General features: G+C 41.1%; 3 protein-coding genes across 3 annotated transcripts; 2 read left to right on the top strand and 1 right to left on the bottom strand.

Moving 5' to 3' along the window:
* Window positions 1–4,213: 4,213 nt before the first annotated feature.
* LOC129729332 (uncharacterized) lies at window positions 4,214–7,208 on the top strand. The gene is made up of 3 exons (XM_055687844.1): window positions 4,214–4,722; window positions 4,774–5,157; window positions 5,225–7,208. Exons 1-3 carry the CDS (start codon window positions 4,337–4,339, stop codon window positions 6,831–6,833), a joined length of 2,379 nt encoding a protein of 792 aa, XP_055543819.1. The 5' UTR covers window positions 4,214–4,336; the 3' UTR covers window positions 6,834–7,208.
* A 13,755-nt stretch (window positions 7,209–20,963) lies between these two features.
* LOC129731612 (mitochondrial-processing peptidase subunit alpha) lies at window positions 20,964–23,063 on the top strand. Its single transcript, XM_055691731.1, has 4 exons — window positions 20,964–21,149; window positions 21,211–21,702; window positions 21,763–22,655; window positions 22,720–23,063. Exons 1-4 carry the CDS (start codon window positions 21,094–21,096, stop codon window positions 22,890–22,892), a joined length of 1,614 nt encoding a protein of 537 aa, XP_055547706.1. The 5' UTR covers window positions 20,964–21,093; the 3' UTR covers window positions 22,893–23,063.
* Window positions 22,990–24,257, bottom strand: LOC129731613 (TBP-related factor). Its single transcript, XM_055691733.1, has 3 exons — window positions 23,967–24,257; window positions 23,835–23,914; window positions 22,990–23,777 (listed from the first exon to the last, which is right to left on the bottom strand). Exons 1-3 carry the CDS (start codon window positions 24,060–24,062, stop codon window positions 23,258–23,260), a joined length of 696 nt encoding a protein of 231 aa, XP_055547708.1. The 5' UTR covers window positions 24,063–24,257; the 3' UTR covers window positions 22,990–23,257.
* Window positions 24,258–25,831: the final 1,574 nt, after the last annotated feature.

Here is a 25,831-nt window from a genome sequence, read left to right as displayed (position 1 = left end):
AATTTCGAATGACTCTGATAAGAGAGTAAAGCCTGCAGTACACTCTTTGTCTAATAGTCAAATATTTGACCTTCTGACATAATGGTCAAATTATTTGTAATCATGGTTGTTGTTTGCCCGTGTTTGCCCCATGTTAAAATTGGAGAGTGACAAATAATTATCTTTGACCAAATTTTTATCTGTCAAAAAGTGACAAATATTTGACGCTCGGTCAAAGAGTGTACTACAGGCTTAAGCAGCTGGGTCCTAAAATTTTATACGGTTTTCTGATTTTCATATATCAGCTGAAAGAGTGCAATTTTCTGAGTAAAACGTAATTTTTAAAAAATGATTATCGTTTTTCTTCGATTTTTAAATAAAGAATGAAAAGCTGCTCGAGAGGTCTTAAATGACAGTTCTCCCATATACCGTACATGGGCGAAATGTCATTCAAGACCTTTCGAGCAGTTTTTTAAATCTTCATTTAAAAATCGTAGGAAACCGATAAACATTTTTTGAAAATCACGTTTTGCTCAGAAAACGCGGCTTTTTCAAATGATATATAAAAACTGGTATAGCTTTAGGACCCAATATTAAGCAGTGCTAGTGCTAATATATATTTGACATTGGGATATATTTTTTTTTTTACATAATCCGCATATAATTGATAACATTCAATCCCAAGTGAAGATGCTAGTTACAATTTGAATTTTATTGGATGATTATATAAGGGGCCATCCACACACCACGTGGAGAGCCACGTGGGGGGGTATGTGAAATGTCCACGGTCCATACAAAATTTTTAAAATTTATATGAGCAGTTGTCCACGTAGGGGGGGGGGGGTTAAAATCGTTTAAAATCTGTCCACGTGGTATGTGGATGGCCCCTAAGATACCACAGATAAGTAGCAAGATCTTTTTACACCATGTTACCTGGTCAACTTTCACTCTGTACTTGTTGGTGTTATGTAGCTCACATACTATAAAAATAAAACTGCATTCCCTAGGTTGGCTCACTTTTTGGCGAAATGGTTGAAAAAGTACCCATTAATGAGTTTTCGACACTTACCGTGTAAATTAGCTATATGATCCCATACTGGCTATCAGCAACTTATAACTATGAACCCGTGTGAGCTTCGCAGCGATTTTTTTTTACTAATGACAACTTGACGTGAAAATTTTTGACACATCGATTTGCTCGCTGATTTCCAGGAAGCATTCACTTACCGTTTTGTTTTCAGCAAATAGTTTTGCTGTATTTTCGTTGATCATTGAACCGATTACTGGTTTTTAGTAAATTAATCAATTGGGTTGTTTAGCTATTCAAGGATTTCTGATTTTTATATATCAGCTAAAAGAGTGTAAATTTCTGAGCAAAACATAATTTAAAAAAAATTATCGTTGTCCTTCGGTTTTTAAATGAAGATTAAAAAATTACTCTAAATCGCTACAATGACAGTTTGCCCATATATCAACTGCCATTCTACACACTTACATTTAATCACCGAATTCGTTTTTTTTTCACCGACTTTTCAACAGCTGAGCGCTCGGTAAAACGTTCGGTAATATAAACCACTACCGACCGATCAGTAATCAAATTTTTGTTGCTTTCTGTCATTATTGCCGACGTAATATGTGAAAACGACGAATGCAATTAGTTGCCAAAACCACCGATCAAATCTGTAAGTTGTGTAAGACAGTACCGAAAGATCTGTGATGTTTGTTTTTGTTCACTTTTAATTATTTAAGAAAACCAGAAATATGACGTGAATTTGTATTAATATTTTTATTCAAATGTTATTAAAAATTTTAACTATTGAAAAAACCAAAAGAAATCAAAAATCGTCGTTCGCTGCACCGAATTTGCATGAGTGAAAATCAAACGTTTTTTACTGCTGTGGACTGTGCATGAACTTCATGCCAGTTGTGCTCATAGTTTCAAAGCCGAGGATCTTCCCGAAGTGTCCATTAACATGGCGGTGTAAACTATTTACGTAGCATGCAACAGATGCTCGGAAGTAGAAGCAAAAATTGTGATGGTTTGATGCCTAGAATATTCACAAATTTTTTCATCATATACTTACGAAAAATTTGTTCTATGCGATCATCTTCCTGCTGAAGTTGTTGGAAAACGTCCTCTATTTTTTTCCTATGCAGGAACTTCAATGTTCAAACGAACCGAGAATGTGACATGACAACCAGAAGGAGAACAATGAATAGAGAAAATTTGACAGCGCTATAGTTGGTCCGGTGGTTTTTTACCAATATTCGGTAAAAGTTTAATTTACCGAACAGTTCAGTAGAAAGTATAGCAGTATTCAGTAAAATTATTTGTTGAATACAGAAAATATGTAAAGTTATATCACAGATGACAGGTATCCAAGCTAACTTTGCTTCATGTGTAAAAAGACGCAACGGTTTTTTAGCATGTCGCAATACGCAGTATGGTGGCGCTAAGAACACTTATGTCGAATTCGTTTTTACGGCAGGACTATCCCGTCCCGGACTACGCTTTGCAGCTGAAAAAAACACTTTCCGAGCAGTTGCAATGGTGTGCGTAATACCAGAGGTCACTTATGTTTTGGTCATTATCGCCATTGTCTTTTATCGCATTTGTGCTACTGTACGAAAAATTTGCCAATTTAATGAAAAATTACCAAATAACAAAATTAAATAAATAAAATTCAACCTGATGTTTGACACGCGAAGAACGATAATCAAAGCAAACCGATTTCGACACATTTCTTTTTATTTTGACACATACGTGTGAATGTGTTGGTGTCTTCAAAACTGCACTCTGTTTCTTGCGCGGACTGTCCGGGACAGAAAAAGGGTAGTCCGGGATAGTCCGGAAAATGTAAAAAAAACAGTGATAGGACAAAGTGTAGTCCGCGGGGTAGCTACACCGCAAAAACGAAAACAACATTAGTGGTCAATGATTCGATAAATCGATAGTTTTTCAGCTTTTATCGATATTATCGCAATGAGAATGGTTGCCGTTTTTGAATGTAGAAATTTTGAGCAGTCGTAATGTGTAAATTATCGACTTCTTTATTCAATCCCTCTGTATATTTGCGATAAATTTGTTTGTTTTAGTGTTGGTTTGCAAAAATAAATACATAAACCTCACAAAATCTATGTCATATCGTTGCTCAAACCAGGGGGAATCTATCTGTCAAGTATCGTGAAACCGTGACCAACACATTTGGCAACAAGGCGTCTGCATGTTTTGTTTTTTGTCGTTTTGATCGAAGTAAAATGGAACGTTCTCTTTTAACAAAACTCGAGAAATCGCGGAAAACTTCTATTAATAATGCGTTCCGTAGTGAAATTTTGGGACAGCAACAAGTTTTTAACGAAAATTGGTGATGTTTTATCGTCACATTGGTAATTTATCAAACGTCATGGACCAACAAACCTCATGGACCAGAGTTGATCTGCGATAACGCACACATATATGAAATTTGACAGCGGTAAATCCCCCCTGGCATAAACAGCGACTGTATAATCTGTAAGAATTTTCATGCGTCTGGCAGCTTTGACCGTAAACCAGCGCTGCCATCACTAAAGTGGTTAAAGTCGCAAGTTGCAGGAAGATGTCATTAGCATTCCAAACGAGTAAAAATTTGAAATCTTACACACGATTTCTGGAGTTTTTTGTTCTAGCTTGGATGTCTGTTATCTGTGGTTATATCAATTTTACAAACTAATCCTTATTTTCTCAAACTTACCGATCGAAATTGTAGTAATAATTACTGAACTTTTATTATCTGATTGAGTGTGTAGCAATTACGAGCAGTTTTAATTCGTGATTTAAAAATCGGAAAACAACGATAGAAAATTTTTGAAGATCACGTTTTGCCTAGAAAATGCAGCTCTTTCAGATAATATAAAAAAAAACTGATATATACCTAACAACCCACACACTTAAATTTTTTTGCCGGGTCTCGGTAATTTATTGCCGAGAACGGCACCAGCTGTCACATTTTTTCGTAAATCTCGGTTCAACCTAACTGAATACTCGGATTTCGAAAATTTTGTGCCGAAATTTCAGTTTGGTGAACCGGGATTTACGAAAAAATGTGACAGCTGACATTTTTTACTTCAACCGAGCACTCAGTGGTGCCGTTCTCGGCAATATATTACCGAGACCCGGCAATAAATTTTAAGTGTGGTTTAATGATGAGTTGAACGTTACTCATTTCTGTATAACTATTAAAAAGCGTGCAGATGCCGGTCAAAATCAAAACAGCAACAACACGAAACAAAATAGACTCTGAAAAACGTGCATCGGGTGTCTAATTTTGTGCTAACTCAGCAAATTTTTGTACATATTTCGTATTAAATAACAGCGACCATGAGCAAGTTAGATACAACCATACGTGGCTCTATCGTTGCCGATCTAGAGGAAGAACTTAACCAGATGCATCGCGATTATTGTGATCCACTGTTAAATCGCTACGACCGTGGCCCAGGAGCAAACTTGGATGACCGTCAACAGCCGGGTGCGTTAGCAGCAGCCGCAGCGGCAGTGGCAGCTGCTACCGAGTCTAGTTTGGATGGTGCTGGTAGCCAGGATATGCCTACCGGTGACTCTCCTGCAGTACGTATTCATCTGAAAAATACCCAGGATCTAACGGAAGATGGGCTTATGTCACTTTGTCGGCCCTATGGAACGGTTGTTAGTGTACACAAACCGAGGGATAATGGCAACTACGCTTTTGTTGAGTTTGCTAACCAAAAGTAAGTTAAGTTATTGTGTTTCTTATTTCAAGTTCATAAGTTTTTTTTTAGTGAAGCATGCTTTGCCATTCAGGAGCTGAGCCGAAAACTAGGCTTTCAATTTTATCCTGCTTTCGCACACCAGAAGCAATCGATGCCCACTACTGCTGACAACTTTCCTGCCCCTCCTCCACCATTCGAACCTGCTCCAGGAGAAAAGCTAGTGCAATCCATTGAGGCTTTTGGCGAGGGCGAGAATTGGGAGCACACGCTAGCACAAAGACGAATCAAGACCGGGTTTTCGATCCCACTAAAAATTAGGTACCCGAAAAAGAATTCGTTAGCAACAGCAAATTTCTATGCAACCAAATCGTCTCCGCTGAATTTCGTCGATTTTGATCAAATATTTAGCATTGTTACGCTGCTAGACAGTGCCGATCAGGGCTTGAATGAAATGTAAGTAAATTTATCTGTTTTTTTTTTTTTTTTTGAAACAAGTGAACATTCATTTCTTCCCTTTTAGACACGTAAAGAACAAAGAACGACTTGGAAATTTGATGCAACGAGCGGCGGTTAAACCAGTCACATTGATCGAAAGTGACGAAAATCGCCTAACTTACGGTTTTAGAGGTTTATCAGCCGAGCAACGAATTCTATTTCCAGAAACACGTTGTGTTGCCTGTGGACAACGAGGATTCTTCAAATGTAGCATCTGTGAAGCTTCTTATTGTTCGGCTCATTGCCAGCAAGTTGACTACGAAAAACACCGCGATGTATGTCATCTGAAAGGCGTGAAGTTGCGATCCTCTGTATCAGGCAAAACAGACAAAGCTTGTTTTGAGGAACTAGACGGCTTAACACAGGAAAAGTTCCCCAAAGATTCCCATGTAACGATCCTATCGGTTCTTTGTCCGGAGCGAGTTTTTGTTCGATCCCTGGAAAAAGAAAGCAACATTAGGTATCTGCAAACGTTAAGTGATATGGCGAAATCGGGCTTGAATGCTGCAACACTTTCCGATCCACCAGAACCGGGTAACATCTGTTTGGCCCTATATCAACCGCTGAAAATCTACGCTCGCGTCTTGATTATTCGAATGATCAAAAAATTAGCGCACTGCGTTTTCATAGAATACGGGTTGGTAAAGCTGATTCCCTTTGAGGAACTTAGGCAGCTCAACAACGAAGAACTCAAAATGCGTAAAGTTCGTGTACACAAGGTCCATCTCAAAGATATAACTGATGAGTACGGTCACATTGAAAATGCTATGAAGTATCTCAACGGTCTCATCAATAAACCGTTAGAAATGAAATCCCAACTTGAAGGTGGTAATTTGGTTGATGCTCAACTGCGCACGATCGAAGGAATAAGTGTTAATAAACGCATCAATGAACTCATTACCATACCTATAGTTAAAGTAATCGAGGATACGGAATCTTTCATCGACTACAAAAAGGTTGCTCACAAACAACTTCGTTCGAGCCCCAAACAGGATGTTATGATACTAAACCGTACCACGATCAAACTGGATTTTCGCGTCACTTTGATTGCCTACGAAGATCTCGAGTATCTAGAGGACCTGCAGCAAAAGTTGCAATGTTACGGCAAAAAAGTAGAAAAATTTACCGAACATTACACACCGCGTCTGAACGAATTATGTCTGGTGAGAAACATGAAGACTTGGTACAGAGGTGTCCTACTGGAATCCGTTGGTGATGGCCGTCCTTCGGTGTTCCTGTGCGACTTCGGTTGCTTGATAATGGCTAAACTGGAGGACATACGCAAGATACCGCCGAGTCTGGCTACCGAAGTTCGCACTACCGACGCCAAAGTGTTCGGCCTGGAGGAGGCCGAAAAAGCTGGCCTGAAGATTGATTCCGAGTTCCTGGATATCTATCTGGAAGAGAACGAACGGATGACGGTGCAGGTCAGCGAGGAAACTGAGTTTCTGGAATTCGCTGATTTGCCAAAGGAGGACACGACAACACTCTCGGTGATTAAGGTGCCTGATTTGCTCCGTTTCATCGAAGATAGGGCCGATTCTGGCGAGTCGTTGAACCAATTTTCTATTTCGCACGAGCAAACCGTACCTAGGGTTCCAAGTGGGAACGAAATGTACGCTCGAAAATACTGAGAAGGTCGAGCTCAGTTTAGAATGATGATTTGGTTCCATTTATGATTCCAGTAAAAGTATCGAGTATTAGTATTAGTAAATGTAAACTATTTTTTGTTGTTGTAATGGGTCGACAATGTGATCTGTGCAAAACAAAGCGAGTGAAAAGAAAACCTTTAACGTTCAAGTAGAGGATAAATTGTAGTTTATGAGCCACTGCCTAAAATTTCAGCTGGTTCTTATGACAAACAATTTTACAGCTAAGTGAAATCACGTTTATTGTTTACTTCATGCTATATCAATAGTCATCCAGCAATTTGATTGCTTATTTTTATGTAATAAAAGACATTTAACGAAAATTATCTCATATAGATCGATGCAACATTACTTAACGAATCCTTGTATATTTTAATTCAAAAGAAAAAACTTTTTGATTTGGGGATGTAAACATATTGATCCGATAAAAAATTGGTGATGAAGACTCTCTTTAAACATCAAGAACTGTCATTTAGGGGTTTCCAATTAAAATTGGTTGGAAATGATCGTTTTTATGGATACACACTGCGTTTTATTATGCTTTTGAATGCGCAGTAAGAAAAATGTATGAAATGTTTTAATTTCTTCAAAATTTTTGTTATAGGTTCTCAAGAAAGTACAACATATACGTCGAACTATTTGAATATTTTTCGGTACATAAGACTGTGAACAGATTTCTCTGTGAACGAAAGCTAAGCATTTCAATGCATTCAAGTTGAGCCAAACTCGAATATTAACGTATTTCCATGCTTCATGCACGGAAATAAATATAATTGTTATAATTTATTAAAATTCATCTGACAGAGTGTGTGTCTTAATGAAAAGCTTAATACTAGAACAATGTCAATAAATTATCACAAAAGGTTACCTAACGCGAATTCTATTTTTAAAAGCTGTGCCAGTTATATTAAAATCGAACGCATCTGCTACTGTGTTAAAGCTGGCCGACATAAAGCGTATTGGGTCGAATTGACCATATTGTGCGTTGCGTTGAGGCAGGTTAAACAGGGATCTTGGTCTGAGAGATCGTTCGGGGGCATATATATCCAGGTGGCCGAGGATTTCCGGGGCGTCGATTTCATTAAAAAGAACTTTACCAATGAATACAGCTTGCGCCTCGAAATGTCTCTGCTCAAGAGTTTGCATTCCTAAAAGCCGACAGCGATCAGTGTAGGCTGGCAATTTTGAGGAATTGCGCCAAGGGAGGAATCTCAGCGCATATCGTACAAATTTACGTAGTACGGATTCAATTCTGGCAATCCAGGAGTTGTGGAATGGACACCATACAACGGAGCAGAATTCTAAGATAGACCGCACTAGGGAGAAATACAGCGATCTGAGACAAAACGGATCACGAAACTCGTTGGCTATCTTAAACATGAATCCGAGTTGTCGATTAGCTTTAGCGATGATCTCGTTGTAGTGCAGTTTGAAAGATAGCGCAGTATCCAAAATAACTTCTAGGTCTCGAATTTGTGTCACTCTAGATAGAGGCTGACCGGACATAGTATAATCAAATAAGATTGGCTTCCTTGTCCGATAGAAGGAGATGACACTACATTTCTGAACGCTTACAGAAAGAAGGTTTCTAGAGCACCATAGGCTGAAAATATTCACCAGTTGCTGTAGCTCAACGCAGTCCGCATAATTTCCCACGACTTTAAAGAGTTTAACATCATCGGCGTACAATTTACGGCAACCTTCCGGAAGTAACAAAGAAATATCATTGATGAATATCATGAAGAGTAGCGGTCCTAGGTTGCTACCCTGCGGGACTCCAGAGACATTCGTGAACTGTGCAGAAAACTCACTTCCTATCTTCACACAGAGTGTTCGATTCATCAAGTAGGAACCAAGCCATTGCACGAGAATAGATGAAACTCCAAGTTTCCCAAGTTTAGCCAAAAGTATCCTGTGGTCTACTCGATCGAACGCCGCTTTCAGATCGGTGTATATTGCATCTATTTGAGCACCGTTACTCATATTTCTCAAGCAAGTTGAAGAGAATTCGGCTGAATTAGTCGTAATAGATCGTTTCGGGTAAAAACCATGTTGATCCGACGTGATGTAATGTTTGCAGCTGGCGAATAGGGCGTCGTTTACAATTATTTCCATTACCTTAGAGCATGCGTAGAGAGATGTGATGCCTCTGTAATTTTTCACGTCACGTCTATCACCTTTCTTATACACGGGAAACATAATGGAGGATTTCCAACTGGAGGGAAACACGCGTTGTCGAAGAGATAAATTGAACAGCAGGCATAGCGGATGAATAAGGACAGAGGCACATCGTTTCAGAACGCATGACGGAATTCCATCAGGGTCAACAGCGAAGGATGATTTCAGTTTATCAATGGCAGTAGTAATGTGACGGCTTGTTATTTCAAGCAGATTGAAATCAATAACATCTCTAGGAAGGTAACTTAAAGCAGTATCAACCTGGGCATCGGAAGCAGTATGCTCATGAAAATTGTGCTGAAAGCTACGGGCAAATAGAGTACATTTTTCAAGCAATGTGCTGCCGTGACAATCACCAAGAAACATATCTACTGGTAAACCATCTTCTTTACGCTTAGAATTCACGAACGACCAAAATAGTCGTGGATTCCGTCTGAGGTTACCCTGCATCCTGGAGGTGTACCGTTTGTAAAGGAAGCGGTTATATTTTCTGTATAACTTGCTGATTTCATTGAATCGATGCTTCGAAATTGGACAACGCGCTTTACAATAATGTCGCAACGCCGTGGAACGTTGTTTCTTGAGATGCCGAAGACGAGGATTAGACCAAGCGGGTTTTCTTAGAGGTCTTCGCGGAGGAACAATACGGTAGATTGCTGAGTTGATAGCACAGGTCAAGTACTCAACAGCATCATTTATAGGTGGGGAGGATTCCAAGAATTGCCAATCGTTTTTTTTTAGTTTAAAATAGTTTATTTGACACGGCACGATACAAATTATGTTTAACTGAGCCAAGTGCATTTTGAAGTAGAATACTTCTCTCAGGAAGTTCGGCTACATAGGAATGTGAAATGAAAATCTAAAACCGAAAAAAGTGAAAAATATGTCCAATTTCAAATGCTAAGAAATCGGTTAGTTTTCGATGGATTTCCTTCGTTTTTGCAGCAATCGATTAGAAAATCTTCTAAGATTCCTACCAAATGCAGGAAATTGCAATTTTTTTGTTCGAACTATTGTACTATTGAAAATTCTTAAGCCTCGTTAAAACACAAAATTCGACCTCTGATTGGTTGTTATACAATTGCTTTCCCAAGCACGGTCGACAGAGTTATGGACCTAGTAAATTGAATAATGCATTATTTGGCCTAAATAAGAGCCTTCATCAGATAATAAACAGATATTTCATCAGATATTAAACTGAACAACTGAAATTTGAAGAACACAAATGAATATTTGAAGAGTTAATATTTTCGCTATAATCCAAAGTTAATTATCTTCATCTACATGCATACTCTGCCTATTATTATGTATTTGCGTCGCTTAGTGTTTGGCTACGGTGATGCAGAACGCAAATGACGGCGCGATGCGATTCGGCAAGACGAAATGTGTTGAAATGTATAGCTCTACTTCGCCGTAAAAAGAGCTGTACATTTCACCACGGTAAGACGAATCGCATCGCGCCGTCATTCGCGTTCTGCATAACTGTAGCCTTTGTTCCGTTTCCGTTCAATGATGTCGTATTTAATGTGCATATTACAATTCGGCAGCACTTCAACTGCTCATTTGCGCAAAATTTTAAAAATATTCAATACACTTTATTCAAAATATCAAACAAAATGAAATGAAATTAAAAAAAATGACTGACACGCAAGCAGCCGGGTTATCTTTCTTTCAAAAGTATTCTACTTCAACCTTGCGGTCGTGGCTTTGCATACAACCTTCCTGTGATTTTTTTTTAATTCTAAGTTAGCAGGGAAAAGAGGGAGGCACATTTTTTATATCTCGCTGCCGACTACGAGCTAGTGGGGATTTAAGGTGAGAGGAGGGGAGTTACAATTTTGATTTTAACTATATTGAGTTACAGGATTCATTTATTTGTACATGGCTAAGCAGTGATGTTCCATTTGAGCAGTTTTGGTCTGAGGTGTCTGCGTGAACATGAAGAAGCCGAGTCTTCGTTTTAGTGTCTCCACCATGGTGTATCATTTTCATTCATTTTATGACGGGAATTGTAATCTATCAAATAGATAAAAAAAAAAATCAAATTTTAATTCCAGCGTTTTTTATAAACCCGTATAGCTGTGTCATGTACTGGAGATCACCGCTCCCCATATTGTCTCTAACGGGTACGTTCGGTTGTTTTCCTCGGGCCCGAAGGGAATCTATAAGCTCGGACCTAACACCACAGTATTCGGTACACGACCAAACTACATGCTCGATGTCATGATAGCCATCACCACAAACGCAGTGATTACTGTCTACAAGCCCTATACGAAAGAGATGCGTATTTAACGTGTAGTGATTGGACATAAGTCTGGACATCACGCGAATAAAGTCCCGACCTACATCCAACCCCTTGAACCATGCTTTCGTCGATACCTTAGGAAAAATGGAATATAGCCACCGTCCCAGTTCATCTGAGTACCATGATAATTGCCAACTGTTGAGTGTTCTCTGACGCAAAATGCTATAAAATTCATCATAAGCAATTGGTCTTACATAAATATCGCCATCAATAACACCCACCTTAGCTAAAGCGTCAGCCTTTTCATTGCCCGGAATGGAACAATGAGAAGGGACCCACGCTAAGATAACCCGGTAATTTCTTTCTGTTAAAGCACTTAAAAACCGCCGTATTTTCCCCAGGAAATACGGGGTGTGCTTCACAGTCTTCATCGATCGCAGAGCCTCAATGGCACTGAGACTGTCTGTGAAGATGAAGTAGTGGTCTATGGGCAGGGTTTCGATGATCCCAAGAGAGTACTGAATAGCAGCAAGTTCTGCGACGTACACGGAAGCAGGAGCATCGAGTTTGTAGGAGGCGGTAAAATTTTCGTGGAAAACACCGAAGCCAGTGGACTCATCTAGATTCGATCCGTCAGTGTAAAACCTTTTATCACAACTAACATGTTCAAACTTATTGGAAAAAATCTTAGGGATCTCTTGGGGTCGCAATTGATCCGGGATACCAGAAATGTCTTGTTTCATGGTGGTGTCGAAGAATATAGCATTATTAGAAGTATCTTAAAGTGCGAAATTGGAGGAATCGTATGAAGAAGGATTAATATCTTGAGCCATATAGTCAAAATATGAAGTCATAAATCTGGATTGAGATTGAAGGTCGACCAACCTCTCGAAATTTTCAATTACTAATGGGTTCCTAACTGTGCATCGAATTAGTAACCGGTAAGAGAGATTCCAAAAACGATGTTTCAACGGAAGAATACCCGAGCAGAATTCTAAGATAGACCGCACTAGGGAGAAATACAGCGATCTGAGACAAAACGGATCACGAAACTCGTTGGCTATCTTAAACATGAATCCGAGTTGTCGATTAGCTTTAGCGATGATCTCGTTGTAGTGCAGTTTGAAAGATAGCGCAGTATCCAAAATAACTTCTAGGTCTCGAATTTGTGTCACTCTAGATAGAGGCTGACCGGACATAGTATAATCAAATAAGATTGGCTTCCTTGTCCGATAGAAGGAGATGACACTACATTTCTGAACGCTTACAGAAAGAAGGTTTCTAGAGCACCATAGGCTGAAAATATTCACCAGTTGCTGTAGCTCAACGCAGTCCGCATAATTTCTCACGACTTTAAAGAGTTTAACATCATCGGCGTACAATTTACGGCAACCTTCCGGAAGATCAAATAGATAAAAAAAAAAATCAAATTTTAATTCCAGCGTTTTTTATAAACCCGTATAGCTGTGTCATGTACTGGAGATCACCGCTCCCCATATTGTCTCTAACGGGTACGTTCGGTTGTTTTCCTCGGGCCCGAAGGGAATCTATAAGCTCGGACCTAACACCACAGTATTCGGTACACGACCAAACTACATGCTCGATGTCATGATAGCCATCACCACAAACGCAGTGATTACTGTCTACAAGCCCTATACGAAAGAGATGCGTATTTAACGTGTAGTGATTGGACATAAGTCTGGACATCACGCGAATAAAGTCCCGACCTACATCCAACCCCTTGAACCATGCTTTCGTCGATACCTTAGGAAAAATGGAATATAGCCACCGTCCCAGTTCATCTGAGTACCATGATAATTGCCAACTGTTGAGTGTTCTCTGACGCAAAATGCTATAAAATTCATCATAAGCAATTGGTCTTACATAAATATCGCCATCAATAACACCCACCTTAGCTAAAGCGTCAGCCTTTTCATTGCCCGGAATGGAACAATGAGAAGGGACCCACGCTAAGATAACCCGGTAATTTCTTTCTGTTAAAGCACTTAAAAACCGCCGTATTTTCCCCAGGAAATACGGGGTGTGCTTCACAGTCTTCATCGATCGCAGAGCCTCAATGGCACTGAGACTGTCTGTGAAGATGAAGTAGTGGTCTATGGGCAGGGTTTCGATGATCCCAAGAGAGTACTGAATAGCAGCAAGTTCTGCGACGTACACGGAAGCAGGAGCATCGAGTTTGTAGGAGGCGGTAAAATTTTCGTGGAAAACACCGAAGCCAGTGGACTCATCTAGATTCGATCCGTCAGTGTAAAACCTTTTATCACAACTAACATGTTCAAACTTATTGGAAAAAATCTTAGGGATCTCTTGGGGTCGCAATTGATCCGGGATACCAGAAATGTCTTGTTTCATGGTGGTGTCGAAGAATATAGCATTATTAGAAGTATCTTAAAGTGCGAAATTGGAGGAATCGTATGAAGAAGGATTAATATCTTGAGCCATATAGTCAAAATATGAAGTCATAAATCTGGATTGAGATTGAAGGTCGACCAACCTCTCGAAATTTTCAATTACTAATGGGTTCCTAACTGTGCATCGAATTAGTAACCGGTAAGAGAGATTCCAAAAACGATGTTTCAACGGAAGAATACCCGCTAGCACTTCAAGACTCATCGTATGGGTCGACTGCATGCAACCCAAGGCAATACAACGGAGCAGAATTCTAAGATAGACCGCACTAGGGAGAAATACAGCGATCTGAGACAAAACGGATCACGAAACTCGTTGGCTATCTTAAACATGAATCCGAGTTGTCGATTAGCTTTAGCGATGATCTCGTTGTAGTGCAGTTTGAAAGATAGCGCAGTATCCAAAATAACTTCTAGGTCTCGAATTTGTGTCACTCTAGATAGAGGCTGACCGGACATAGTATAATCAAATAAGATTGGCTTCCTTGTCCGATAGAAGGAGATGACACTACATTTCTGAACGCTTACAGAAAGAAGGTTTCTAGAGCACCATAGGCTGAAAATATTCACCAGTTGCTGTAGCTCAACGCAGTCCGCATAATTTCTCACGACTTTAAAGAGTTTAACATCATCGGCGTACAATTTACGGCAACCTTCCGGAAGTAACAAAGAAATATCATTGATGAATATCATGAAGAGTAGCGGTCCTAGGTTGCTACCCTGCGGGACTCCAGAGACATTCGTGAACTGTGCAGAAAACTCACTTCCTATCTTCACACAGAGTGTTCGATTCATCAAGTAGGAACCAAGCCATTGCACGAGAATAGATGAAACTCCAAGTTTCCCAAGTTTAGCCAAAAGTATCCTGTGGTCTACTCGATCGAACGCCGCTTTCAGATCGGTGTATATTGCATCTATTTGAGCACCGTTACTCATATTTCTCAAGCAAGTTGAAGAGAATTCGGCTGAATTAGTCGTAATAGATCGTTTCGGGTAAAAACCATGTTGATCCGACGTGATGTAATGTTTGCAGCTGGCGAATAGGGCGTCGTTTACAATTATTTCCATTACCTTAGAGCATGCGTAGAGAGATGTGATGCCTCTGTAATTTTTCACGTCACGTCTATCACCTTTCTTATACACGGGAAACATAATGGAGGATTTCCAACTGGAGGGAAACACGCGTTGTCGAAGAGATAAATTGAACAGCAGGCATAGCGGATGAATAAGGACAGAGGCACATCGTTTCAGAACGCATGACGGAATTCCATCAGGGTCAACAGCGAAGGATGATTTCAGTTTATCAATGGCAGTTGTAATGTGACGGCTTGTTATTTCAAGCAGATTGAAATCAATAACATCTCTAGGAAGGTAACTTAAAGCAGTATCAACCTGGGCATCGGAAGCAGTATGCTCATGAAAATTGTGCTGAAAGCTACGGGCAAATAGAGTACATTTTTCAAGCAATGTGCTGCCGTGACAATCACCAAGAAACATATCTACTGGTAAACCATCTTCTTTACGCTTAGAATTCACGAACGACCAAAATAGTCGTGGATTCCGTCTGAGGTTACCCTGCATCCTGGAGGTGTACCGTTTGTAAAGGAAGCGGTTATATTTTCTGTATAACTTGCTGATTTCATTGAATCGATGCTTCGAAATTGGACAACGCGCTTTACAATAATGTCGCAACGCCGTGGAACGTTGTTTCTTGAGATGCCGAAGACGAGGATTAGACCAAGCGGGTTTTCTTAGAGGTCTTCGCGGAGGAACAATACGGTAGATTGCTGAGTTGATAGCACAGGTCAAGTACTCAACAGCATCATTTATAGGTGGGGAGGATTCCAAGAATTGCCAATCGTTTTTTTTTAGTTTAAAATAGTTTATTTGACACGGCACGATACAAATTATGTTTAACTGAGCCAAGTGCATTTTGAAGTAGAATACTTCTCTCAGGAAGTTCGGCTACATAGGAATGTGAAATGAAAATCTAAAACCGAAAAAAGTGAAAAATATGTCCAATTTCAAATGCTAAGAAATCGGTTAGTTTTCGATGGATTTCCTTCGTTTTTGCAGCAATCGATTAGAAAATCTTCTAAGATTCCTACCAAATGCAGGAAATTGCAATTTTTTTGTTCGAACTATTGTACTATTGAAAATCTTAAGCCTCGTTAAAACACAAAATTCGACCTCTGATTGGTTGTTATACAAGACTCATCGTATGGGTCGACTGCATGCAACCCAAGGCAATACGCAAACAACGATATTGTATTCTCTCTAATTTTATAATGTGCGTGTTCGCGGCTGAGCGAAAGCAGAAACAGCCGTACTCAAGAACTGACAATATCGTTGTTTGGTATAACCTTAGAAGGTCTCCTGGGTGAGCACCCCACCAAGTTCCGGTAATCGTACGAAGAAAATTAATTCTCTGTTGGCATTTTTGTGTCAGATACCTAATATGACAAGCCCAGGTGCATTTGGAGTCGAACCAGACCCCGAGATATTTAGCGACTAAAACCTGAGAGATCGTTTTACCCGTTAGGAGGAGCTGCAGCTGAGCTGGGTTAAGCTTCCTAGAAAAAAACGACCAGCTCAGTTTACTCCGGAGAGAATTCGATACCCAGCTTAAGAGCCCATTCAGACAAATTGTCTAAGGTATCTTGCAATGGTCCTTGCAAATCGCTAGCCTCGCTACCAGTAATAGATACAACGCTATCGTCTGCAAGTTGCCTTAGCGTGCATGAATTTGCAAGACATTCATCGATGTCATTGACGTAAAAATTATATAAGAGAGGACTTAAACATGAGCCCTGGGGGAGGCCCATGTAACTAATTCGGAAAGTTGTCGAATCGTCATGTGAGAAATACATATGCTTTTCTGACAACAAATTGAGCAAAAAGTTATTCAAATTTGGTGAAAGTCCCTGCGAATGAAGTTTCGCGCTTAAAACTTCTACAGAGACAGAGTCAAAAGCCCCCTTAATATCCATGAACGCAGAAGCCATTTGCTCTTTTCGAGCAAAGGCTAGTTGAATTTCAGTAGAAAGCAACGCTAGGCAATCGTTCGTCCCTTTGCCCCGGCGAAAGCCAAATCTGAAAGTAACCCGTTTGTTTTGACCCATTTGTCTAACCGTAAGAGGATCATTCTCTCCATTAATTTCCGGAGGCAAGAGAGCATCGCAATCGGCCTATATGAATTGTGATCAGAGGCAGGTTTCCCGGGTTTCCGAATAGCAATGACTTTTACCTCCCTCCAGTCGTGCGGAACAATGTTTAGCTCAAGAAACTTGTTGAACAAGTCCAACAAGCGTCTTTTTGCAGAGTCGGGTAGATTCTTCAACAGGTTGAATTTTATTCTATCTAACCCTGGAGCCTTATTGTTGCACGACAGGAGAGCCATTGAAAATTCCAACATCGAAAATGGAGGCTCTTCTGTAGTTACTAATAACGCGTCGCGAAAGGTTTCCTGTTCCGGTACAGAGTCTGGACAGACCTTTTTGGCAAAATCGAGTATCCAGCGATCTGAATACTCCTCACTTTCATTCGAAACGTCACGGTTCCGCATGCGCCTGGCGGTATCCCAAAGAGTGCTCATCGCTGTTTCCCTCGACAACGCGTTTACGAACCGCCGCCAGTACCCGCGTTTTTTCGCCTTTACTAAGCTATTCATCTGCCTGCCCAGTGCCTCGTACTTTCGAAGCAGGTTGACAGTGCCGTACTCCCGGTAGTCCTTATACGCCGCGGACCTTCGCGCGTACAGCTCAGAGCACTCTTTGTCCCACCATTTGTTGGGAGGGCGCTGTCTAATCGTTACCCCGGGTATCGGTTTCGTCTGAGCTTGAGTCGCGGCGTCGATTATCAAGCCAGCTAAGAACGCGTATTCTTCCTCCGGAGGAAGTTCCTCGTGAGATTGCGCTATAATAGACTCATAACACTTCCAATCAATATTACGTGTAAGGTCGTAGGAAATATAGATTAGGTTCGGGGGAGTTATTGGTCATTCCGCTAGGGGTTATCTTACGACCTTTGCGAGAAAGATTAGGAGAGTTGAGCATTCTCCTCTTCCTAGATCCCTCTGGCAAGGCATAAGAACACCCTTCGACGGGATCGTCAGATGTACCCTCATCGGCTGGCAAAAAGAAAAAGATGTTTCCTGTCGAGGGTGGCTCAGCCCTCTTAAGCATTTCTGCAAAAGAGCGCTTTGATCGTTCCTTAAGGGAACGCTTAATTTTTTCCTCGCGCTGTTTGTACGCGGGACACGCCGAAAGGTCATGCCGAGTTCCCTCGCAGTAAAGACACTTTTCAGTATCCTCACTGCAAGCGGTCTCAGCATGATTGCCTCCGCACTTGCTGCAGCGTGCCTTGTTGCAGCAGTAGGTGGCTGTATGACCTAACTGCTTGCAGTTTTGGCAATGCATGACCCGCGGTACGAACAGGCGTACAGGCAGACGAACCCTGTCCAAAGAGATGTAGTTCGGCAGTGCGGATCCGGCGAATGTTACACGGAAGAAATCAGAAGGGAGGAATTTCTTCTTCCCTTCTTCGATGGATACTGAATGCAATTGCTTGACATCCAGTATCTTTACATCTTGAATCAGGGGGTTCTTGAAGCAGCCAACCCCGTGACGCAAAATGTCATCGACCGTGAGGCTCCCTTCGGTAACCACGCCGTCGATCTCCACGTCTTTGGCAGGGATGTACACGCGGTACTCTCTCGTGAAGAGCTCGTAGCTAGCAATTGCGTTTGCTTGCTTCAAGCTACTCACGACAACTCGCAGTTTGTTCGGTCTAACCTTTGTAATTTCGGTTACGTCCGAAAACTGTTTTGCCAGGTCCTTGCCTATTTGTATAATGTTAAGAGGCTTCTTTATGGGCCTAAAGAAAACTACGAACGGACCTTTCGAAGCATCTGGGTAAGCTTTCACCCGTGTTACCGGTACCCTTGGTACGGGGCTAGGTAGCGGGGAAGATAGAGGGGAATTGATGGGGGAGATCTCAATCTCTTCCCCATTTGTTTCCACATCCAGGAATAGTTGCACCTGCATGTCGTCCATTTTGCGGGGGCGTTACGCTCTACCGCACACAAACGATAAATATTCGAATGTGGGGGGGTGGGGGGATCAAGTAGTTGATATTAAATTTTAAAAACAATTTTTCAAACTACAATGGATCAAAATAAAAAAAGACAGTAATACTAATACTAATAACAATAGTAATAATAGTAATAATAATAATAATAATTATAACAATAATAATAATAATAACAATAATAATAATAATAATTATAATAATAACAATAATAACAATAATAATGATAAAAATTCTAAAGTGAATACTTCACCGAACGTCTAAATCACGACCTCACGGCTGATAGTTGGATTAATCAAGTGTCTCCGCAGAACAAACAATGACGATCCAGCTTCGTGTTGTGACACAGTGGCCGTGTCTTACACTCGACCTTGTAGATGCCACTTGTAGTTGACTTCCACTCGCTCGATCGTATGATGGTCCGTGCTGCTAGCGGGGTAACAGCGGTGCGGGAGAATTATTCTTGCTGATATATCAGCTGCGTATCAGATCACTGGCGGGGTAGCCTGCCCCCACCCGTGTGCAGAAGATGTTTCTGCCGATATACTGCAGGTTATTGTTATCGCACACAAGAACTAATCGAAAAAAAACACCCGTACGATAACTCGTGTATTGTTATTTTGCGAATCAAACGGAGATAAAAGATTTGCGTCTAATCAAGACGAAAGCAAAACAACGAATGAATTGCCAATTGATGTGAGAGAAAGCAATACTTAACGACTCAAAATCAGCTCTACAAAAATCAAGACATGGAACGTCACCAATGTCCTCAAATTGTACGGGTGCAGTTACATCTATCGTAATATCTAATGCAGGGTGATTCGTATCAAGCGGCAATAAGGACTCACTCGCTTCAGTGAGTTCACATGAAGTGGCGTCATTCACTAGCACCAGATATAGTAAACGATCGTAGTCGTTAGTAGCGTGGTTCACTTGGGTCAGGTTGTTTAAACTAAACCCGTCTAGCAAAGCGGAACAAATTTAAGGAATGCCATCGCTCCCACGTTTCTAAATTACGCCCGGCTGATTGTAGTCTCCAAATAGAAACGATAGATCATTTTGGTCTAAGCGAGAGATAACGGAGCTGATAGAGTTGATATGGTTTTCGACAGCGGTCATATCGGATCTACGATCGGGAGGAAGATAGACTACTCCCAAACTAATGCTGCGAGTTGGCATGGAGATTCTAATCCAGAGTTGTTAATGGTGTCACTTATTGGAGCCGGGTCAACACAGCTATTAAGGCGTTTAGATACAGCTATCAGTACACCACCACCACGCGACTTGCAGCTGTTATGACGATTACGGTCGCAGCGATAGACAGTGAATAAACTGCCAAAAAGTTGTGCGGAGTCAATACGATCGTCGAGCCAGGTCTCGGTTAATACAATAATGTCATGGTCACATACAGTAGCCGTCAAGAAAAAGTCGTCAATTTTGGTACGAAGTCCACGAACATTTTGGTAGTAAATCCGAAGTCCAGAGGAATGGTTATTAGCCGCAAGGCTACATTCTGCGAACACTGGCGGCGGGACGTCAAGTTGCCGAAGACTGGAAGTGCAGGACGGATCAGCGGAGGGAACTGAAGTTACGAAATTGTACTTGCCGTGAGTAGCGTTTTGGAAGTCTCGTTCCCCGCTACCGCCCGTAGGACCGGGATGACTGATGAACGCAGGCAGGAAAGGCTACGGCGGGGGGGTCGGAGACTTCCATAGTACGTGAGCTAGTGCATCCCAGTGTTCCGCTAGTAGGTGCAGTGTCGGGTGAGAAGTCGGCAGGTGGTAAACTGGAACACGGAAGCTGATCAGGAATGGAAGAGTTGCAAAGAATCGTAAACTTGCCTGAGGATAAAAGTTGGGAGGCCCCTTCCTCAAACTCGAGCGCAGCGCCAGAACGACTCTGATGGCGGGAAACATAATTTCGTCGAAGTATAAACTGCGGGACTGGATCGAGCGGGTTGGGGTCTCCCATGGTGCGACAGGCAATGCGTTCTGGCGAATCCTGGATTAACAAATTCCGGATAAGGATATGAATAAATGCGTAAGACAAGAGAACCAGAGTAAAAACATAACAAGGTGAGATTCGTGCCCAAAAAGTGTGACATCATTTGTGAATGGACCAAAAATATTAGAGAAATAAGTGAAATCTGGCAGCTCTGTTTATAATGAAAGCGACTTGTCAAATTCCATCTGCCGTGCCGTAAACGAATGTGTCGACTTTGAAGCAAGTTTTTTCGTGATTGGAAAATTTTAATTAAAATATCAAAATAACTAGCAACTGCTTAATTCAGAACGTAGTACAGACAATGTCTCTGCCATTCAATACCAAGAACATAGCCAAAAAGCTGGTTTTGAGTAAATGGTATCTGTTTACCTCTAGTATGAGTGCATCATTATTTTAACCTAGGAAATGTTTCTTACAGTTACAACCTTTGGCGACCTTACGTCAGTTCTACAACTCCAAGCGGGGACAGTCCGACATTTAACGTTCCTTCAAAGGAAATCGTAACGCCACTGCCACCGTTGTCAGAACCAATTCCAGATTTGGCCCCAGTTCAGTACGCACAGCCGGACGATCAAAGCAATGTCACACAGGTGACCCGGCTTCCGAATGGGCTAAGGGTTGCGTCAGAAAATCGTTTCGGTCAGTTTTGTACTGTTGGTGTTGTAATTGACTCGGGACCTCGCTATGAGCTGGCCTATCCCAGTGGAGTTTCACATTTTCTAGAGAAGCTCGCTTTCCAGTCCACGGAGTCGTTCGCAGAAAAGGACATCATTTTCAAGGAACTGGAAAAACACGGTGGAATTTGTGATTGCCAAAGCTCTCGGGACACATTCATATATGCGGCTAGCGCGGACAGTCGTGGGTTAGAATCGGTCACCCGGATATTGGCTGATGTAGTGCTGCGACCGAGGTATGTTTTTTATCAGCAATTTTAAATTATTTTAATGTCGGTAAACCATACTCATTTCAGGCTTGCCTCCAGCGAAGTGGATCTTGCCCGACAGACGGTCAAATTTGAGTTGGAAACCTTGGGTATGCGCCCCGAACAAGAGCCTATTCTAATGGATATGATTCACGCTGCTGCCTTCCGCGACAATACCCTTGGGCTGCCAAAGTTGTGCCCAGCAGCGAATGCCGACAACATCGATCGGAATATGCTGCTAGCCTATCTGAGGCATCATCATTCCCCAGATCGAATGGTGCTGGCGGGTGTTGGTGTGCCGCACGATGAGTTGGTTCAACTGGCTGAAAAATTTTTTGTTGATAAAGCCGCAACTTGGGAAAAAGAAGATATTACGGCTAAGCATCCGGCCGGTGTGGATACTTCCGTAGCGCAATATACCGGTGGTTCGAAGCTGGAAGAATGTGCCATCCCGGTTTACGCTGCAGTTGGGCTACCGGAACTTGCTCATGTAGTAATTGGGTTACAGGGGTGTTCCCATCAGGATAAAGATTTTATCGCAGCTTGCGTGTTGAATATTATGATGGGTGGCGGAGGATCTTTCTCTGCTGGTGGCCCGGGGAAGGGAATGTACACTCGGCTATACACAAATGTTCTTAATCGATATCACTGGATGTACAGTGCAACGGCTTACAATCACTCCTACGGCGATAATGGTTTGTTCTGCATTCATGCCACCGCTCCCCCAACGCACGTTAAAAATCTTGTTGAAGTTATCACTAAAGAGTTGTTCACAATGCAATGTCGCCCTGGAGAACAGGAATTACGTCGAGCCAAAACACAGCTCCAATCTATGCTGTTGATGAATCTGGAAGCACGTCCGGTTGTATTCGAAGACATAGGTCGGCAAGTGTTAGCAACTGGAGAGCGAAGACGTCCAGAACATTTCATTAAAGAAATAGGTAAGCGAATCTAGTTCATAACATTATTCACTTACTCTTACATATTTTTTCTCTTCTTGAACAGAGAAAATTACCGCGGAAGATATTCAGAACGTAGCCAGACGGTTTCTCTCATCACCGCCAGCTCTGGCAGCCCGCGGTGAAATTAAGGGCATTCCCGATGTAAAGGATATCCAAACAGCTCTAACCAGTGAAGGCCGATTACCTGGTAACCGACGATTAACGTTGTTCCGGTAAACCTGTGGCACAATTCTAAACAGCCCAAGTTTAATCCCAGTCAACCAGAATCGAAACTGTGAGTAATGTTAGGTTTAATCATTATACTATTTGAAAATTGTTTAAAATATAAATATGAAATCAGGGAAATATTTGTCTGAAATAAATTAGTCCGAACGATTTCAGTTACAATTTTTCTTATAATCTATTGAAACAAAAAGCACAACATAGATAATATCGACTGCAGATGAATGACTTACATCGTTAATGCGACAGTTTTTCCTTAAAATAAACCGATTATGAAGTATGTTTCAACACCCGAAACAGCTTCTTCTTGTTTCGATGGTGCAGAAATTGCAACATATATGCTTGATAAATAAACGTAACTAATTTTTCCGAAAGCTCTGCAATATGGGATAAATATTCTCTAAACTATCGGTGATTTCCCGCTCGGATTTGGCCCCGGTGAAAACTATTTTACCATTAACGAATATCAACAGCACTACGCGTGGCTTTACCATTCGATAGATAAGCCCCGGAAAGAGCTCAGGTTCGTAAGAACTGAACTGTCCGTGGACTTGATTTAGGTTTTCCAGCCGAATTGGAAATCGTAGGTCTACTGTGGCAACCAAGTTTTGAACTTTGAAATCCAGAAACCGCACACTGTAGCCGATCTTCTGGATGATACGGGCGAACTTCCGAGCGGCAAGGTTGGCATCATGCTCGTTACGAGCACCGGTGCAGACGATTTTTCCCGAGCGGAACACCAGTGCAGTACAGCGAGGATCTCGTATCCTCATCACAACACCATGAAAGCGGGAAGGATTATATTCAGAGTTTCGGGTTCGGAAGTTGATCGTCTGTAAGTTTAGTTCACATCCGAGGCTGACAGTCGCTACACAGTTTCTAAAAAAAGAAGTTTTTTCGCTACGCAATGCTAACCACATATTTGTCGTGTCTTACCTCACTTGTACTGAATTAATGGCTTCTTGTGGTCCCGAGGGCATTGGAACTTGCATTACCATACTGCATTGTGGAGGAATCTGAAATCAACGCAAATTAGAATCTGGCATTTGTCATACTTCAATATTTTACCTTGGAAAGCTGCGATGTGTTGCTAGAAGTAGACATCCGTGGCGATGGGCTGGCAAGCAGTGTCTTTAAAGGGGAGTCAGCAGCGCTTCTCTCCATGTTGGTTCGCTCAACGTACCAAGAAATATCTTATTCAAAGTAATGTTTTAGAATTCTTCAATATAAACAATAGTCACAGCACGACCTTAATAGCTCGTAGATACAAACACGATGAGCAGACTTAACTCTGAGTTGGAGTTCAGCTGCAGTCTGCAGACTGAAACGACGTAAACAAATCAACCGCCAGGATTCGGTAGTAAGCTAAAAAGAAGGTGCGGTGTGGAGCAGAGATGCCAGATGTTTATGAAAAATGTCTGCAACTGCTCGAAAAAGCGGAAAAATGTGCTCGAAATCTGAAAAAAGTCTATCCGTGATCCGAAAATATTTCGCTCGCGCAGGCAAAAGTCTGTAAAAATCTGCACACATATTAAGAAAATCTGCGCAAATCTAAGGAGACTCTGACAAAAATCTGTAGAAACCGTTAAAAAACTGCAAATATCCGCAAATCAATAAATATCTGCACACGGACTCCACAAATCTGCGTTTTGCAGACAAATCTGCACATTTGGTATCCCTGGTGCGGAGTTCATTTAATATATTATACACTGTTAAATGGATTTATTCCACTACGGGTACAAAAACATTACTTGTAAATAAAAGCGATTTTATTTCACTGGGTTCGTACCTGGGAGGGAGAAACGGATACGAAGCTGTGTGAGTGTCAAAATGAACCAGAATGAGCTGTCATTGACTGTTAATTTGAACCAAGGAAAAAAAAACATTTTTTTGCGATTAGTATTGTTATAACTGAAAAGTATCGCGTTGCTCGAAAAAATATTCATCGCGAACAAATTATCGTTTTACAAAAGATTTTGGTTTGTTTTTCGTAAAATAATAAATTTCTTAAGCTTTTATTAATAATCATGCTAGCGTACTTCGATTATTAAACTTGCGCTTCTGATGATTCAAGGCTTTGGTCACAATTTCGAACACATTTCATCACGGTCGAACTCAAAACTCTGAAAAACTTTTTGTTGTGTTTCCACAAGGGACAGTGAAATCACATACTTAAGACATACGTAACACTCAGGAAGAAATCTTCCAAAAAAGTTGGTACAAAATGAACTACTCGAGAGTACCAACCTCTGTAAAAAAAAACCTCTGTTTGAGTTGTTTTTGAAGGCAGTGTTCCTGCGCAGCCCTGCATTTGTCTCGTTCCTACTCGAAAAATGCTGCATTGATTTTGTAAATAACTTTTCGACAGTTCCTTATGGGATTTTCTTTGGGGCTCGATAAGGCCGAGAAAAAGAAAATTCATTTTGTTCATTATTTATCGAGCAGTTTGACAGGGCGAGGTACGGAGTACTATGGGGCAACGTGTACCAGAAATAAACGCCAGTGTTACGTATGTCTTATGTATGTGGTGAAATTAACACTCAACGATAGGTTCTTATAACTATTAACCGCGTAGTTAACGAAATAAAATATTCAACGTTTATTACCTACACGCTCACTCTGGATAACCCAAAACTGAGTCAAAACCTAATCAGTTTCGCTAAAACCGTATGTATTCAAAATTGAGTAGAAGTTGTTTTACTCATTTTTGAGTACCACCGAATGTTATAAAAATTGAGTAAATATTGCCCATACTATACCTGATGCGCGATGCGTAAAAGTTACTCAGTTTCGACTCAAAAATGAGTACTTGAGGCTTCAATGAGGGAATTTCGGAAAAATTATCATTATTGACTCGATATTATTATACTTTGCATTTTGAATGAATTTTATTTAAAAAAAGGCTTATTTCAAGAAATTTACCTTTGTTCGTC

The sequence above is a fragment of the Wyeomyia smithii genome, chromosome 3, assembly GCF_029784165.1.
Source record: "Wyeomyia smithii strain HCP4-BCI-WySm-NY-G18 chromosome 3, ASM2978416v1, whole genome shotgun sequence".
NCBI lineage: Eukaryota > Metazoa > Arthropoda > Insecta > Diptera > Culicidae > Wyeomyia > Wyeomyia smithii.
Note: the sequence above shows the minus strand (reverse complement) of the source record. Positions and strands in the feature narration are given on the sequence as shown.